The 19383-nt window shown below is 41.3% G+C and overlaps 1 protein-coding gene and 1 pseudogene across 1 annotated transcript in view; both read left to right on the top strand.

Moving 5' to 3' along the window:
- Traf6 (TNF receptor associated factor 6) overlaps positions 1 to 19221 on the top strand; it is a 21799-nt gene extending 2578 nt beyond the window's left edge. Inside the window, exons 2-8 of the mRNA XM_005364102.2 lie at positions 802 to 969; positions 3916 to 4230; positions 7162 to 7312; positions 9295 to 9453; positions 11002 to 11073; positions 13513 to 13590; positions 15636 to 19221. Coding sequence (XP_005364159.1) covers positions 3938 to 4230; positions 7162 to 7312; positions 9295 to 9453; positions 11002 to 11073; positions 13513 to 13590; positions 15636 to 16472 — 1590 coding nt within the window. The 5' untranslated portion in view covers positions 802 to 969; positions 3916 to 3937 and the 3' untranslated portion in view covers positions 16473 to 19221. The remainder of the gene's footprint in view (positions 1 to 801; positions 970 to 3915; positions 4231 to 7161; positions 7313 to 9294; positions 9454 to 11001; positions 11074 to 13512; positions 13591 to 15635) is intronic.
- Positions 12567 to 13017, top strand: LOC106144262 (annotated as a pseudogene).
- Positions 19222 to 19383: the final 162 nt, after the last annotated feature.

Raw genomic sequence — 19383 nt, 5'->3', positions numbered from 1 at the left:
ACACACACACACACACACACACACACACACACACACACACACACACACACCAGTCTGCTTTTGTAGCAGCTCGTGGATTGCTCAGAGCACCGTGTTCTACACACACACACACCACTGTATTCTCACCTCTGTAGCTGATTCAGGACACCATTCCTTCTTCTCTAAGTGTTAATAAAGACAACTACTCACTGTTGGGAAATTATAGAGATGTGGCTTTGTTACTTAAGTCATTGCAACACATAAAAGTAGAGGTAAAATATTTTAACTTGCCTCAGAAAAGGTGGCTGTGCTTGTTGTAGCTTAACTTCCCTAGTAGTAATCAAGTTTGAGTCTAATTTCTACACTGTGTGTTAAAATATCGCAGTATATGTTAAACACACATACACACGTACAGGTGCACACACACCTGTAGACCTTCAAGGTGTATGTATTATCTGAAGAGTATTTGGAATACATAGAGCTTCTCTGTTCTTAAAGCATGGAAAGTAATGAAAGCAACTTGATATTGGTAGGTTTTTTTTTTCCTAATAACGCCCATGGTGTTTTATACCCTAAGAGCGGATATGTATGTATGTTCATATTTGATAAACCCATGAGTTTAATTAGGGATGCCCTCAGGACATAGGCAACGTAACAGTGACTGCACTACTGCGGAAATGTCCCTCCAGCAACCTTTAACTGTAAGTCAGACCTTGGAAAAGGGCGGTGCTTTGTGAACTCTCCCCCACCTTGGCAATGGTAAGGGGGATTTTTATCTTTTTAATTAATTCTATTTAATGTGTGTATGTGTGTATGCCACAGGTGTGTAGCCCACAGAAGTCAGAAGAAGGTATAGATCCCCAGGAACTGATAAGTGGTTCTGAGACTCTGCTATGGATGCTGGATCTGAACTTGGGTCTTCTGGAAGAACGGCACTTGTTCTTAACTGCTGAGCTGTCTCTGCAGCTCCCAAGGAGGGACCTTGAACAGGTAATAATGGCTGCTGAGAGAGTTCAGAATGCCGTGGCCCCCTTCTCACCCTCCTTATGTTCTCTCCTCGCCTTTGCCCACGGATGCCCGTACAGGTTTTTAAGAATGTACTTGTAGTGTGCTCCTTCAGTGGAAATTCTCTCAAATTGTTAATTGTTACTGTCAAGCATGTTTAACTAGGAATGTGTAGTTCGCAAAAGAGCTCTTTAAATCAGGTGACACTCAAGTCTTCAAGTGGACAGCGAGAAAGCAGTATAAAGCCTGACATAGCTGAATTTTAAATTGAACATTTGGCAGGAAGGGCAATCTTAGTTCCCTCAGGTTTGCCACACAGACACAGCTAGCACTGTGATATGTGCTGTATAGCTTAGTAATGAATATCAATGTCTCAGAAGTGACTTTACTACGCAAAGCAGAACAAAACAGACTAAGATTCTAAAGGCCTGTTCTTATGAAGGGTGTATAAAATGGACATTCTGGTACATACTATGTGGGAGTGGAGATTTGAAAGCCTTCGATATATACTGCGTAAACAACGTCATGTATTAGAAAATTTTGAGAATTGCATGCTCTTCCCCGACAGGTCTACTTTAGAAACCATGACTAAAGAAGTAGAGGTAGGATGCAATCCATAGAGAGGCACAGCTGTCCTTTGTCCTCCATATAAAGGCAGTAAAGGCGGGCGGTCTAATACTCAATCTTTGCCTAGTTCTGCTGTGTGCCAGTTTCTCATTCTTTCCTGTCTTCCAGTCAGAATGGGCTTGTCCCAGGAATTCACGTTAGAAATGGCAAGGCTTTAGGAGGTAATTTCAACTTTTCAAAACTATATCAAAAATAAATTAAAATGGTATGAGGTGTCAGGTGACTTTTTGGAGTTAAATCAACTCAGTGTAATAACACTGGACAGCACTTAAAAAGAAATAAATTTTAAATTATTTTGTCACAACACAGATAAACATAATGTAGTGCAGAAGGTTCCAGGGTCAGGTAGACTTGTGGATTGATCTCATTCTGCTACTTAATTGGTGATCTTAGGCAAGTTGACCTTTTTAAACTCTATGGTTTCACTCTAATAAGCGAAGACAATCCTGTGTAAAACTGTATGAAATAATAACTTGTTCTGACTGCAACTACAGCTCTCAGTGTTCAGTGCATATTAACACATGTCATTCTAGCAGGAACTCTAGATGGAACTCTCACTAATAAGAGAGGAAACTGAAGCATAGGGTTATCCGGTTTGCCCCAGTCATGACCACAAGACTAAGAAAGGCCTAGGTACAGACTGCCTAGCCCCGAGGCTGCACTGCACTACAGCTCTGCCACTGCGACCAGAGCACTGCACTTCGATGTTTTCGTTTTTCTGTTTTGTTTTGTTTTTTTACGATTTATTTTCTGTTATTTGTCCATGCAAGTCCAGGTGCATAGAGAAGCCAGATTCCCTTAGAGCCAGAGTTACGGGTAGATTAGCCACCCAGCATGGGAGAAGGGCTCCAGCTCAGATCCCCTGGAAGAGCAGGAGCTCTTCACCTCTGAGCTGTCCTCCAGCCCCTCCTGTTTCTGTAGGAACCTGTCAGACAGTGACTGAAAGACTTGAGGCATCCAGAAAGGTGTTTGTTTCTAGGGGTGCAAAGACTGGGAGCCCTGTCCTTATTTCCAGTTCAAGGGGTTGAACCTAGAGCCTCACAGTGGCCAGGCAAGTCCTCTGCCACTGGGCTGTTTCTCAACCCTCTTTTGACTGTTTTAAAGCGGGCTCATCCAGAATCCATCCTCCTGCCTCAGCTTCCCTAGTAGTTAAGATTACAGACCTGCCCCCACCAGACCCAACGGAGAACTCCTTTCGTTGTTGTTGTTGTTAGGGGTTTTATTGTTGTTTAATACATTTGTGTACTGCTGTGTGAGAGGAGTGTAGGTGGCACCTGTATGGAGGTCGGAGGACAACTTATGGGTTCCAGGGGTTAGACTCAGGTGGTCAGGTTTAGAGGCAAGCACCTTTATCCACTGAGCCATCTCACTGACCTGGTAGCTTAATCCTCCAATTTGCAAACTGGGAGACAGAATTTTTATGTAGACTGGTATGGGGGTTATTGTCTGCTGTATTGACTAGAGGTCTGCATTCTGCTTCTAGAACTATAGTTTACATTAGGAATTTCCTCCAGGATAATTAAGCTAAAGACCTGACTGGTTATAGGTATTATAAGTTGCTTTTAAACATTCATATCTCATATATATATATACATTATATATATATATATATATATATAATAAAACAGTTTAGAATGTGAAGGCATCTATCTGCTCCTAATACAATGATTTTCCATAGGCAAAGAAACCTCACATGTTTTTCCAGTCACTAGTAGTGAAACATTGTCATCTGATCTGACTTGAAGGCAGAAAGATAAATATACACTTTTAAATTCCATTCCTTCTATATAAAAGAAATTGCCATGCTGAGCATTTAGAAATCCACATGGGGTTTAAGTTCTGAGTGGTCCAGATTACACACACAACCAGTACTGCTGTTTCCTGCAGGCTGTACTATTCTCTTCAACTGAGAATACCTAACGGACCCTTGATTACGTGAAAAACCTCCTCAGTAGATGTTTAGTGAGCATCTACCACTATGTGAAAAACTCTTGTGCTGGGCATGGCAGTGAACACTAAATTCCCGATCTTGGTGTAAACAGATGCTCGGGCATAGTAACTGAAGGGCTTTCCTTTTCCAACCTCCCGTTGTCATTGCATAGACTGGGAACTTTCCTTTGTGTTCGGCATAGGTGATTCATAAACATTTTGAAGGAGGGAATCAGATAACTTACCATGAAGTGGTAGTCACTCTAGAAGTTATTTGTAAATAATATTAACACAGTATGCGTGAGCTACTAGGTGACTAGTATGGGTAAGCTATGTGTTTGTATGCTGAAGCATTTTTTCTCGCTTTGTGTGCAGATTGACTGATAACAAAGCTACTATGAGTCTGTTAAACTGTGAAAACAGCTGTGGGTCCAGCCAGTCCTCAAGTGACTGCTGTGCTGCCATGGCCTCCTGCAGTGCCGCGATGAAAGATGACAGTGTAAGTGGGTCTGCCAGCATGGGCAACTTCTCTAGCTCCTTCATGGAGGAGATCCAGGGATACGACGTGGAGTTTGACCCACCTTTGGAGAGCAAGTATGAGTGCCCCATCTGCTTGATGGCGTTACGGGAACCAGTGCAAACACCATGTGGCCACAGGTTCTGCAAAGCCTGCATCATCAAATCTATAAGGTATTTGATTTTAAGAAAGAACGATGCTTATAACAACCAAATACAAAGAGCATGTTAGAAACAGGCCATCCCTAGAGTGGTGGTGGCAAATGCCTTTTTTAATCGCAGCACTTAGGAGGCAGAGGCGGGAAGATCCCTGAGTTTGAGGCCAGTCTGGTCTACAGAGCAAGTTCCAAGACAGCCAGGACTACATAGAAATAAACCTGTCTCAAAAGAAAAAAGGAAAGAAGGACGAAAAGAAACAGGTCATCCTAAGAGTAGGCAGACAGAAAAAGCTGCTCTGAAAAAAAAGAAGACGACAGAAAAGTGAGTGAGTTAGGGGCCTATCCCAGTTTGTGCTGCAGTATGAAAGGAGGCTCCTGTGTTTCCCATCCCTTATCAGGCTAAGCTTTGATTTTTTTACCCCTAGCATTTTTCCCTTAAACAATTGATAACTGATGCGGGTTTGTTTTTGTTTTTGTTTTCTGCCTACAGCACTGGAAAGTAGATCCTTGAGACTGAGATGTTAAACTGGCTTTCTCTAGTTACAGCAATAGTGCCTTTTTCACAGTAGGTGCTTGGTGTATAAGTGTTGTAACTGGATTAAAATATACAAGACAAAAAGATCCTCATTCAGTTCTGCTGGGTCTCACCTCCTAGGTTTCCATTACCTTCACACTGACCAACAGACTGAACCCTCAAATGGATTAATCCATTGAGGAGGTCAGAGCCCTCATTGAGTTCCAGTCACATCTCCAAAGCTCTGTTTTGAGCATTGCTGCATTAGGGACCAAACTGCAATGATTTCTAAGTAGACTAAGGCCATCTTGGGATACTCAGTGGTCTATGAATTCTTACCTCTCAATTTTTGTACCAGCTTGTCAATAAAACTCCATCCTTGGGGCTTGAATTAAGTAACAAAGGAGCAGCACATTTTTTTAATTTGAGGGGAAATGTGTTGCCTGGCATTGAATCAGTAGGAACGGTAGAGGATAAGGTTATGTTATGTGTTTGTTTCCCAGCCTTGGCGATGTTGATATTTTGAGCCAGATGATTCTTTATTGAGGCAGGATGTCTAGACCCTGAGCTTCATGCCTGCTGTGTGTCCACTGGATGCTAATAGTACCACCTTCAGCCCAGCCTGTGAGGTCACAGCCAGCGGTGTTTAAGGTTCATCCTCCCATACCTGTTTTAATGTAGTATAATTAGGTAAAATGGTAGCACATGCGGCATGCTGATGTCTATAAGGGAGAAATGCACACTGTGTCATCAAGTGTCCAGGAAGCTACCTCGCTAATCTTTGTAGCAAAATGTTTTGAAAGTTGTAGGATAGTGATAAGAAAAACAAATCCCACAAAAGGAAATCTGAGGCCTTAGCCCTGTTTCCCTCGAAGCTAGAAATGACAGAGTATATGGTTTTAATCTCTTAAAAGGAACTGCTGTAAAGTCTTCATTGACTATCATTCAAGAAATCAAAATGGGGGGGGCTGGAGAGATGGCTCAGTGGTTAAGAGCATTGCCTGCTCTTCCAAAGGTCCTGAGTTCAATTCCCGGCAACCACATGGTGGCTCACAACCATCTGTAATGAGGTCTGGTGCCCTCTTCTGGCCTGCAGACATACACACAGACAGAATATTGTACACATAACAAATAAATATTAAAAAGAAAAACAGCTTAAAAAAAAAAGAAATCAAAATGGGTCTTGGTCTAATTCATTTTCTTTTGGGTTTTCTAAAACTGTGGGTAGTGGTTTTAGATTTACTTTGTAAAGTTATTACTTTCCCTTAGATATGCATGTTTTACAAGGTTTGTTTCCACTTTCTATGTTTTAAAAGTATTTGATAGTTTATTGTGTAATTTTTTTTGAGACAAGGAATATAGTCTTAATTGTCCTGGAGCTCCCTGCATGGTCAGGTTGACCTTGAACTCACAGAGATCCCATACCTGGCATGCATTATGTAATCTTAAACAGAACCCATAAAGATCAGCTCTGTCTCTCTTAGTTCTGTGCTGTTTGACAGCAGTGTTGAAGAAACGTTTCAGTAATTGATTAAGGCTCCCGTGGCTTATCTGATATCACATTTTGTGACACAAGACTGAGACATCTCTGGATGGCTGGAGGGATGGCATCTACTGCTCTTGCAGATGACTTAAGTCAGTTCCCAGAACCCCCAGCAGGTAGTTCATAACTGCCTATACCTACAGCTCCACAGGACCCAATACCTCTGACCTCCATAAGCACCTGCGTTCATGTGCACATGCCCCCACACAGATACAGATACATAGTTAAAAATAAAATATCTTAAAAAGATATTTTGAAAATCAAAAAATTCACAGGGAATGGCAGACTCCCGGGTTTTCTGAGGCTGATTTTCCCACCAAAGATGAGGGGAGGTAGAACACCGGGAAGCCCACCACAGAAGTCCTCTAGCTCTGCGGCAGTTCACCCTCGATAAGCAAATGAAATCATTCTGTGGCTCAGGAGATGGTGTCATCATAGACCTCACTTCAGAGCTTACCAGAAGCCTCAGAAGAGTTCTGCTAACCGGTTTGACTTGTGTTTGTAACACTATGAATGTGTTGCTAAGACTGTAAGCAGCGTAGTCTGACTTAGTGGTCGACTGTAGCAGTATTACAGAGCACAGCCAGACTGCCAGAAGTCTTTCCTAACTGACCTTCACTTCATTTTTATGCCAAACTATAATTTTATTCAGTGTTTTGCTTATTTTCCAGCTGGAATTTATCCTACCATCTACAGCCCATCTGCTTTTGATAAATAGTGTAGCGTTAGTTTGCATCCATTTCATAAGTGAATTCATAAACTTCACAGTGCACTATCATTCTGGTGTTGTTGTGAAATATAATGCATGCCTTATTTCATAAGGAGAGCTGCAGTCAGTCTTCCAAGGTGAACATTTCAGGCTACTAACTTTAAGTTCCTGCTTCTTTTAGGGATGCAGGTCACAAGTGTCCAGTTGACAATGAAATACTGCTGGAAAATCAACTGTTTCCTGACAATTTTGCAAAGCGAGAGATCCTTTCCTTGACGGTGAAATGCCCAAATAAAGGCTGTTTGCAGAAGATGGAACTGAGACATCTCGAGGTATTAAGGATGTTTTCTAGCTGTTGTCACTACACAATGTAGTCTGTAGAGCATAACGATTTTGCCCTGTTGTGTGTGTATCATTATAGCAGATCAGGATGGGTGAATAAATTCTTGCCATCATTAAGTGTAAAAAAAAAAACAGAAAATGTTTTATTCTTTCTACTTTGACTTTGTCCCCGCAATAAAATAAGTCTGTGCTCTTGGGAGGGTTTCAGATAAGCACTTTTACAGTTCAACAGTTGAAGAGCTCCTTAATTGCAGATTACATCTTAACCTAACTTTATTTCTCTCATTTTGAAATAAGAAACAACGTGTCTTACAGCCATCATCTCAGTACCTTCATCATACTTTCTCTATTTTTTTAAATTGCACATTGTTTTATTCCCTGGATCAAATATTCATATAGTTTATGAATGTTTAGGTTGGGTTTCAAGTCTGTCCCTTTTATTTTGTTCTTTAAAAAAAAAGATTTCCTCCTTTCAGTATGTGTGTGTGGTATGCGCAGGTGCTCATGGAGGCAGGAAGAGGTATTGGATTCCCTGGGATTACAGAAAGTTGTTTACAGCCCAGTGAGGGTGCTGAGAACAGAAGTCTGGTCTTCTTGAAGAACAGCATTCCCTTTTAACCAGTGAGCCACCTCTTTAGCTCTATTAGTGGGAGTTACTCTTTATTGTGAGCCATGCCATGGTGGGCTGCCATATGTCGGGAGCCACCTTTCTGGGGTGAATACTGCTGTGATCCTAGCTGTGGCGGGTTTGTGTCCCAGGGTAGGGGCGTGAAGATTAGGAAAGTTGAGGAATCACAGTGACACAGGATAGTAACAGGGGTGCAACTTAGTGAACACTGAATGCTGAATTTTTCTGAGTTCGAGTTCTGAGTTAGCCGGTGTTTATTTTTCCATGCACTTTATACCCCAAGGGGGTGTACAAAAGGGGAGACAAAGGCAAAAGACTGCTTTAACATGATACAAAGGAAAGCCAGAACAGTTACTTGCTTCAGTGCTTGAGACATCAAGCCATTAATTCATGAGAAAAGCATTCTGTTGTTTAGGCAGTGAGCCCACCCTAGACCCAAGTATCCTGAAGGCAGCCACACCATAGGTCAAACCTCCTATTTCAAAAGAAGTAAATTCTCTGACCTTAGGTCAGGGTGGAGTGGATCTACTTGTATGGGCCATATTAATGTTCAAAACACCAAGCAACCACACCCTAGGTCAGGGTGTGTAGACACAGTTGTTGTCAACAACTTTGAGCAAGCTCAAACTCTGACCTTCAGACAAGGTGGAATAGGCTCACATTTTGGGGCCTCCATAACCCTTTCAGCAAAGAATAAATTACTAATCTGGAAATCTAACTTCTTTCCAAAACTTCTCTAACTGGAAATTTAACTTGAGACTTCTTATTCTTTTTATAAACTTGACATCACAATTATTGTTTGAAAGACTTTATTAAGGCCTCCATGCTGTTTGTGGCTAGAGAATGTGGTCTTTTGTTACTGTCCATATTTAGTCTCTATCCTGTGAAGATACACTCTGACCAAGCAGTTTAGAGTAGGTAAGGTTGTGTTTGCCTTATAGTTCTAGATCGTAATCTATTGTTGAGGAAGTCAGGCCTGGACTCACACAGAATCCTCCACAGAATCCTTGGAGGAACACGATTTCCTGGCTAGCTCAGAGGCCCTTACTCAGCTAGCTTTCTTATACAGCCCGGGACCACTTGCCCACGTAATGGTGCCACCCACAGTGGGCTGACCCTCCCCCATCAGTTAACAGTTAAACAGTCCCCTGTAAACATGCCCAGAAGCCAATCTGATCTGTGCAGTCCCTTAATTGAGACTCCCTTCTCAGGTGACTTGTGTTATGTCAGATTGACAGTTAAAAGTAATTCTGAAAGAAAAAAATTGTTTTCTTGGAAAAGATTATCTTTAGAAAACATTTTTAGGGTTTTCAGATACTAATCAATTATTTTCTTTTATCACAGGATCACCAAACACATTGTGAATTTGCTCTTATGAATTGTCCCCAATGTCAACGTCCTTTCCAAAAGTGCCAGTTTAATATACATGTTATCGAGGATTGTCCCAGGAGACAGGTTTCTTGTGTAAACTGTGCTGTGTCCATGCCATTTGAAGAGAAAGAGGTATGTACTAACTTAGATTTGTTCGTTACATTTAAAGTACATATTTGAAGGGGTTAGCATTAAGATAAGGATGTAAATACAAAAAAATTAATTTATATTATCAGGTTTTGTTTTGAATTTTTTTGTTGTTGAATTCACTCTGTAGTCCAGGTTGGCCTCAAACTCAGAGATCTGCTCCACCACCACCCAGCTATATTATCAGTTTTTAAAAGCTAAGTTTTATGAAAGAAATGAAGTTTCAGGGAACCAAGGGACCTTAAATGTGGAGTTTAAATTTCCATATCCTTCGAAAGCGTTAGACTAATTACTGAAAGTAAACAATAAACAGGAGCTGCTAGGAAAGATACCTGCTGCTTTCCTCCCTGTCCATGAATATTAGTGAGCAGTCTGGTGGCAAATACTGTGAAAGAGGGATACAGACTGGTTTACATAGGGTGTCAACTATTGCATCTGTAAGAAAGAATTTATTAAATACAGCAAAGTGTGTTCCACTGGTACTAAGCCATTGGCTCCATTCACTTTTCAGTGCCTATATTGTCCTTCAGTTGAAGCTAACCTTTAAAAAGAAACAGTATGGTGCCTGGCAGCATCATGATGGGAGGGCACTTGTTTCCATCCGGCTGGGTTGTAAAGAGGCTAATTAGTTTCACCCTAATGTTTCCGTGTTCCGGTGACATTGAACCCTACCCTTGTACTCTTTACTAAAATAACCTGCATTAGTTTACCTTCCTCTGTAACTGATACTTAGTTACTTCCTTAAAGTTATACGCTTCTAAATTTGTTTCTTAGAAAATTGAGCATTTTATATTAAGTGTGTTGATAAAAATAGTCAAGAAAATTGTTGAGCACACCTTTAATCCCAGAACTCAGGTGGCAGAGGCAGGAGGATCTCTGTGAGTTCAAGGCCAGCCTGGTCTACAAGAGCTAGTTCCAGGACAGGCTCCGAAGCTGCAGTGAAACCCTGTCTTGAAAAACCAAAAAAAAAAAAAAAAAACCCATAATAATAATAAATAAAATAGTCAAGAAAATTCAGCTAACTTGCTAATAATAAATATGTAGAATCTCAGTCATAAATGGAACAGATTTGGTGAACTGATGAGGAAGGTTTGTTTCTTTTCGGCATATCTGTTAAACCAGAGTTACTGTGTTCTACAAAGTGGGACTCCTCCTTCTGAGAGCTTAAGTGCAAAGCCTGAGCCCTAACACCTTTTGATTGATGGCTTGCTTGCTTTAAGTTACTGGAAAGAATTGTAATTAGCTTGTTATGCTGGGCTGAAACTTTTGCCCTTGGAGAATTACACCAGCCGATGATAACCGTGCTACTCCGGGGTGCTCTGCTTCAAGTTCAAAAGGAGTCATATCTGTTTTGCATGCTAATAACTTTGAAGGAGATTGAAAACCGAGTCTCATTAACTAGCAAAAGTCTTACGTTGTGACTGTACATAAATGTTCTTCATTTGCACACAGTGAAAAAAATTACTGTAAAAATTAGTCTTTTTATGTTTTCAGACTTTCTCATACATTGCTTAATTCTCTCATACAACTTAGATCCATGATCAGACTTGTCCTTTGGCAAATATCATCTGTGAATACTGTGGTACAATCCTCATCAGAGAACAGGTAGGTGTCTCTTTTGCAAATTACTGTGTCCTTAAGAGCTTAAAGAAGTGCTACCGTTTTTTTTTAATTGAGAATATAAAAAATAAGGCAAAGTCAGTATATGTTGAAGCATTCTGCTGTACAAAAAATGTGTTAATGTAATTGAATAAATATTTAAAAAGAACAAAAATTAGTATTTGTAGATGCTTAAATCATGGTGGCTGGTGTACACCTTTACACAACACTCAGGAGGCAGGAGCAGGTGGATCTCTGAGTTCTAAGCCAGCCTCATCTAAATAGTGAGTTCCTAGACTTCATAGAGAGACATTTCTCAAAAAATAAAAAAATAAAAGGATTCCATTGGCTAGGAATGGAACTCAGAGGACTAGAGACCCTACCTAGTGTGCCCAGCACAGACAAAGAAATCAAAACTGAACCAAAACAGATGAATTTCAAATGAAAACAATTGAAAGTGAAGGGCCCCACTTAAAACCAGACTCGTAGAAGAGCACATTTACACATTGGCATAAGGCCTGGTTGTCTGGAGGTTGGCCGAGAGAAGGAGGAAGCAGAAGAAAGCTCGGCTCAGCAGCACAGTACTGTGCAGCGCCAGCTCCTGCAGAATGCAGAGGGCTTCCAGAACCACTGCAGAGCATCACCAAAAGCAACAGTTGCCATAAAAAACTGTTATACTTTAATTGCTAATAAAGAAAGGAAAATTCCTTCAGATTGCTCTTTGTTGAAAGTTAGGGAGTTTACCACAAAGGATGAATATTAGTCACTAAATCTGTGTGAGCTAGAAGTATAGTGAAAACCTCACTGCCTTACTTGGTAAGACGTTGACTAAATGTTCCCATGGGTTTGTTTGTAGTGTTTTTCCCAAGAATCCTAATTTGAAGGTGTTAAACGTTTTGCTTATGAAGTCATCTTGTACCCCTGGTTTTCTTTTTTGTTCTCAATTAATATTTAAAGGAAACTATGCTATGCCAAACTTATAAAAGCTCAATGAAAGTAAAATTTAATAAAGACAAAAACCATAGTGAAACTTCAGAAAAACTATGGCTCAATTTCTAGTGAAAATTAGACCCAACTTTCACATGACTTCTTTCTTCCCTCTTTCTGTCTCTCCTCCCCTCTCTCTTCCTCCTCTTCTCCTTTCCTTTTCTTTTTCCTCTCTGTACTGGAATGCACCCCAGAGTTGATGTCTGCTAGGTGAATGTACTCTTCCCATAGTGAGCTGCCTCTCCAACCCCTTGGTATCTTTTCTGTGTTTGGTTGGTTGGTTCTGGTTTTTTTATTTTTGGCTTTTGGGTTTGTTTGTTTGTTGTTTGTTTGTTTGTGGCTGGGTATGTAGCCATGGCTGGCCTGAACTCACTATGTAGATCAAGCCAGTCAGACTCAGCAGCCCCTGCCTCCAAGTGCTGGGATTAAAGGCATGTACCATCATACCCTGCTTTTTTGGTACTATTTTAAAAAGATGATCTCACCCTAAACTAAATGCTGAAGTGTCTTCACCATCTTCCCTCATGGAGCGCAAGAATGCACTGACAGATGCTCTCAAGAGGATCAACATTGCCCAGAAGAGAGGCAAATGCCAGGCTCTTCTCAGGCCGTGCTCCAGAGTCATCATTCCCTTCCTAACCGAGGGGGTGAAGCCTGGCCACATTGATGAATTTGAAATCACTGATGATGACAGAGCTGGGGAAAATGCTGTGAACTGCACTAGCAGGTTGAGCAACTGTGCAGTGCTAGATTTGAGAGCTCAAAGACCTAGAAAAATGGCAGAATAATCTGCTCCCATCCTGTCAGTTTGGCTTTATTATACCGACAACCTCAGCTGGCATCATGGACCACAAATAAACAAGTTGAAAACACACAGGAGGGAAAATTCTTGGATTATTTCTAGAAATGTTGAAAAGCCTCCGTGGACTGTGCCCAGGTTCAGTTCTATTTCCAGAAGAATAGCAAACGTCAGGCAGCGTTGACTGTGCTGACTGGTGACACTTCTCCTATGACCAGTCGAGTCTGGGGTGCTGTATCCAGCCAAGGATGGTTGTATCTCTACCATATAATAACAAGTTCCCCAGTAGAGCCAAAATAAATATGCCCGGGTTTCAAAGATAAGATGATTTATAAAAGATTGTCATATGGGAAGTAATAGGTCTGTTCAGAGGCTTTCATGAATGTATGACTGGTCCCTGGGTTTGCTGTGGAAGTTGTTAGGGTGTGTAAACGCCACAAGAGGGCACCAGTGTTCTATCATAGAAACAAACCCATTTTAAGAAATGAAGTTTAGTGAATTGGGTGATGTAAGCTGTTAATATTTAATTTTTCTCAGAATTGTGAAAAAACCGTAGATAATACACAGTTTTGCTTACTTTAAGATTTTTAAATGTACTGTCATCATCTAGAGCATGATATTCAGGGAAAGACATTTTTCAGCTTCATTTTGATTTTCAGATGCCTAATCATTACGATCTGGACTGCCCGACAGCACCAATCCCTTGCACCTTCAGTGTTTTTGGTTGTCATGAGAAGGTAAGGTTTTTTGAATTCTTCAATAGAATTCAGAAATATATATATTATACACATACCATACTCAGGTCTATACTGAAGAATACCAACAAATTTAAGTTTAAGTGTTTAGAAACATTTATATATAAACACTGTTATGTAGTAATGGCTTAAGTATTTAGGTACACATGAATGTACATATATAACTGAATCTTTGCCCTTTTTAATTTGTGTGTGTGCACATATGCACATCAGTATGCATGTGGCTACGCGTGTTCCATGGCATACATGTAGAGGCCAAAGGATAGCTGATAGGAGTTGGTTCTTTCTTTGCCCATGTAGATACCAGGAGATCATTCTCAGGTGGTCAGTCTTGGTGGCAGGCACCATTGCCGTCTTACCAGCCTGTGGACTGAATCTTAACAGGTGGGGAAAAGTGTACAGGGCAGCTCTGCAAGATGTCTCAGTGGTTCCTGGCACCAACCTACATCATGTGGCTCGCAGTGACCAGGAACTCCGGCCCCAGGGACTCCTACACATCTGTATAGCACCTGCATTCACATGCATCCCCAAACTCAGACACACACACCTACTTTATTTTATGTAGTTTAAAATAAAAAGAAAATTTTACTAAAAAAACAGACAAGAAGACGAGAGAAAGTGAGAGTAAGTGTAGTGACTTATTTTTTTGTTTGGAGGTTTGGTTTTTTTTTTTTAATATTGTTCAATCTAGCTACAACAAGGAAGATATGAAGTAGAATAAGGAAAGGCAGTATATGAACTTTTTATTAACAACATTCAAAATAAGGTCAGCATGCATAATGAAAGTGAATGGAGAGAGAGCTCTAGGAACCCTAGACACATTTAGGTGGGAAGGTCTAATAGTAATGAAGTAGGTACAATAGGCAGAGAAGGGGGCATCCAGAATGACCGTAGGTTTATGGTCTCAGTCACTGGGTTGGAAGGAAAGACTTGAACAAAAAGAGTAAACACAGAAAGAGCTGTGCAGCTGAGAACTTAAAGAGAAAGAAAAGGTGTTTTAGTGGTAGTGCATTCGAATGGAGATGGCCCATGTGTAGCCTAGAGCACTGACTTGGAAAAGTAAGAAGAAATGGAAACAGTATTGCAGTGCTACAGAGTTCTTCTTACAGAAAAGAGAGGTAAACAAGGCAAGAAACCTGAACAAACAGTATTCAAAGCAAGTGCATGGTAAGGAGGAAAGTCCTGCATTGTCTCCTAGGTTAGCTCTAAGATGAGGTCACAGTGTGAAGTGTCTGACAGCTTACTATGTGTCACTCTTACTATGGCCTCGTTCTCTCTGGTGTACGTAATTACATGTTTTTCTCTGCTCTACTTTTACAGTACTTAGAATAAACAAAAGATAAAATTGGTAACTCATACTTAAAGGTTATGAGGAAGTTCTATATTATGTGCGCATAGAAAAAAAACTGAATGATATCAAAATGCTAAGACAGAAAATAGGTAGCCTATTTTCTTTTTAATCACCTGTATTTTTTATTTTTCTGTAATATACATTATTTTATAGTTATGATTATCATAAAATATTTAGGATTTTTGGTGGTCTTAGAATGCTGTGGAGATGGCAGTTTGTAGTAAGTCAGCACCATAAGGGGAGCTGAGGTAGGCTCAGGCGGCTTTAAAGGGGAGAAAAATAATGTTGACTAAAGGAAGCATGATCCATAGAAAGCTTTGCCTTGTTTTCCTAATGCAAAAGTTTTATTAGCTGGTACTCTGATGAGAGAAACATTAGAGGAAGGAACATGGGAGAAGGAGACCTAGGTGTTTGCTGTCTTCAAGTCAACAAAGAAGGATGGGTGTCCATGCTACCTTGACAGAAGGGAGATAAATTGGAGTAACAGCTGAGTGCTCTTGAGTTAGCACCAGTCAAATAAGAGAATTATTTCATTGGATCAGGTAACAACACAGAGAAGTGATAAAGATTTAAGAGAAATTGTGATGCTACTTTTCAAACCTCTTGTCTGTCTGGCTGGGTCCTTTTCTTCTTCCTCAGTGGATGCTCCCAACTTGTGACTTGTGCTTTGTTTCAGATGCAGAGAAATCACTTGGCGCGACACCTGCAAGAGAATACCCAGTTGCACATGAGACTGTTGGCCCAGGCTGTTCATGATGTAAACCTTGCTTTGCGTACATGTGATACTTCCTCTCCGTCCCGGGGATGTTGTCCAGAGGACCCAAATTATGAGGAAACTATCAAACAGTTGGAAAGTCGCCTAGTAAGACAGGACCATCAAATCCGGGAACTGACTGCCAAAATGGAAACTCAGAGTATATATGTAAGCGAGCTCAAACGGACCATTCGAACCCTTGAGGACAAAGTTGCTGAAATGGAAGCACAACAGTGTAATGGGATTTACATTTGGAAGATTGGCAACTTTGGGATGCACTTGAAATCCCAAGAAGAGGAAAAACCTGTTGTCATTCATAGCCCAGGATTCTACACAGGCAGACCTGGGTACAAGCTGTGCATGCGCCTACACCTTCAGTTACCCACTGCTCAGCGCTGTGCAAACTATATATCCCTGTTTGTCCACACAATGCAAGGAGATTATGACAGTCATCTCCCCTGGCCCTTCCAGGGCACCATACGCCTTACAATTCTTGATCAATCTGAAGCAGTAATAAGGCAAAACCACGAAGAGGTCATGGATGCTAAACCAGAGCTGCTTGCCTTTCAGCGTCCCACAATCCCACGGAACCCCAAAGGTTTTGGCTACGTAACATTTATGCATCTGGAAGCCTTAAGACAGGGGACCTTCGTTAAGGATGATACGTTATTAGTGCGCTGTGAAGTCTCTACCCGCTTTGACATGGGTGGCCTTCGGAAGGAGGGTTTCCAGCCACGAAGTACTGATGCAGGAGTCTAGCATCCATTTACTTGGGTAAAAAAACTACAAACCATATGGAAAACCGGTTCCTTCCTTGCCTGCTCCCAGGAAACAGTATTCAGACAAGCAGTGGGAAGGGCGTACGTAGCACAGCAGCAAGTGTCGGCAGTGAGGCCCTCCACTGCTCACTGTTACAGATACCTGAGGCAGTCTTCACAGGAATCTACAAATCTACACGTCCCTGCGTCTCCAGAAACCTAACCTTGGCGGGGCCTGTGGCTCATCTGTCAGTTAGTATACCTCTTTGTTGTACTTCATGGACTTTTCCCAGGTACTGCACTGTAAAAGAAAAAAAAAGGCCAGAGTTAATGAGCTGAAGCTGAATTGTTTAATAATGCTAGGTGCCGTAGAATCGTGGGCTGGTTTTAGGATGTTTAGGTACTATATTAAGCAGAATCACTACTGCCTGTGATGACACCAGTGAGAAAGTTGCTGCTCTGGTGCTGAGTTCTCATTTTAGTGGATGCCTGTGAATTTCAGAAGCCATGGCCCTGGAAAGTCTTAAGTTCTCATGTGCTCCCTTCCATTATTCTCTAAGGGTCCAGGGACTGCCTTAGCCCTTCCTTACTTAGTGTGAGCATTTTATCTGTTGAGCACCAAGTACTTCTTCCCTGCTTCCATATTTTGAGGCTCAGGCAGCAGCTTCTCCAGTTTGTAATATGCGGTAATGTGGTTGCCAACTGTTAAATGCTGTGGCCATGTAAGCTTCCTTGTCTTTGCAGTGTAGCTTGGTGTCTGCATCCCTGTGCACGTCTTCTGTCGCTTGCAGACAGAATCACCAACATAAACATTCGAAGTGATTCAGCTCATTAAAGGTCATCTGCGGATGACTGCAGAACTCTTACAGCCAGGGAATTTGTCAGCCCTCTTGACTGCCTTTTGATTTAACTTAGTTAATTGAAATAGAACTGATTTTTTCAACGGACTAGAGAGATGGCTCAGCAGTTAAGAGCACTGGCTGCTCTTCCAAAGCCTGGTTCAACTCCTAGCCTCTGCATGGCAGTTCATCACAACTGTGACTCCAGTTCCAGAGAGTCCGACACCTTCATACAGACATACATGCAGGCAAAGCACCAAAGCACATAATTTGAAAATTAATAAATAAAATAGATTTCCTCAAAACAGAGTTTGTTAAAACTTGAGAAATTATAGGTCCTTGAGAGATGACTAAACCAAGGCTGGCAGTCATAATGGTTGTATGAACACCCTGCTCAGTGCCAGCCTGAGCATGTTCTGTCAAATGTCGTGGTGTGGAGAGGGCATTGTTGTGCTGTTCTGTGTCTGCTAATGGCCTGTGCATATAAAATACTGTGGAAGTAGTTCTCAGGGAGTCCTACATCTAGTTAGAGCATTGGTAAAGATCTAAGGGGATCTGTCTGCTGCTGTTTCACAAGATCGTTCAAGTTTTCTGGTAGGAAGAAAAGGCACTTCTGTCTCTGGCCAAATCCGAGCCACTGGCCAGTGCTAGATCTGCCCTGCTTCCCAGAGGACGCTCAGAGACCTTGGTGGAGGAAGGAGTCTGATTTTCGCTTGTAGCCTGTCCCCAACAAGTGGCACTTTGACCTCTTAATTTTTCTCTCGTTGCTTCCATTCCACCCACAAAGGTGAAGGAAAGGCTTTGTCCCCTACCTTACACAAGCTCACCATGCATCACCAGTTGGTTTCCTGGTGCTGTGGGTCTTAGCTGTGCCTTTAGCAGCCCCTGAGCCTCTTGCAACACCTCCCGCCTAGGGAAGCCTGCATTGCCCTATTCCTGCAGTTGTTTCCCACTGAAGAAATGTGGGGTTTCCTGAAAAAGCAAGCAATAGTTATTTTTCATTTACTTTTGAAAATGTACTCAACTATTTGAGGATCTATTTTCTGTGTGTATTCTATTCTTAATTTTTTTTGTATTCCATAGTAAGCATTTTTATCAGTTAAGTGTTACCACAAAATATCAGCCCCCCCTTCCCCTCTCAGTTTTGAAAAAGGAAATGATATTTAAAAGCTTCCTGGTCAGATTTCTATTTAAAAGATGTCTGTATTAGGTACTAAGAACAGTCATTTCCTGCCTTGGTTTTGTTTTGGCCTTTTTTTTTTTAACTCCAGCGTCATAAGTTTTTTGCCTAAGTTAAACTTTTTCCAACATGGTGATGTTCCTGCCTGTGAAAGAAATTGGACTAGATGTCTCTAGTGTGTTGAGGAGCTCAGTGCTCAGCCACAAAACATTGAGAGCACTGGCTTTACCAGTGGAGAATTGGTGTGACTGTCCCCACTACTGACATGAATGCTTTACTTAATGTCCATCAGCTGATGTGCATCTTAGCATAGTTTTATAACTTACTGCATTTGGTGTTTGTAATAAACGAGTCAGCTAGTTTATGATACTCAGTCACTATGGATACAGAGTAAAAATAATCAAGCTGATATTAAAAGACAGCCCTTGACAAGGTCTACTCAGAATCAAGTTTTAACTTAGAAAGCTGGTTTCTTAATTGTCTCCCCACTCCTGAACATTCCCTGTTTCACCAGTTAACCTGTAAGAGTCTGACCTGTGTCTACAGTGTGTTGGCCCTGGTTTCTTAACAATCTAGAACTTTGCTATTTTTCAAATTGTTTTTTCTTCCAAAAATGTCCAACTTATTATTGGAGATTTTTTTCCAAGTCAAATATCTTCTATTAGAAATCAAGCCTGGAGCTGGGCGGTGGTGGCGCACGCCTTTAATCCCAGCACTCGGGAGGCAGAGGCAGGCGGATCTCTGTGAGTTCGAGACCAGCCTGATCTACAGAGCTAGTTCCAGGACAGGCTCCAAAGCCGCAGAGAAACCCTGTCTCGAAAAACCAAAAAAAAAAATAAATAAATTCATTTTGTGTATGTGTGTATGTGTGTGTGTATGTGTGTGTATATGTG

Source organism: Microtus ochrogaster, assembly GCF_000317375.1.
Source record: "Microtus ochrogaster isolate Prairie Vole_2 chromosome 14 unlocalized genomic scaffold, MicOch1.0 chr14_random_1, whole genome shotgun sequence".
Classification (NCBI taxonomy): domain Eukaryota; kingdom Metazoa; phylum Chordata; class Mammalia; order Rodentia; family Cricetidae; genus Microtus; species Microtus ochrogaster.
This window is presented reverse-complemented; position numbering and strand designations above follow the sequence as displayed.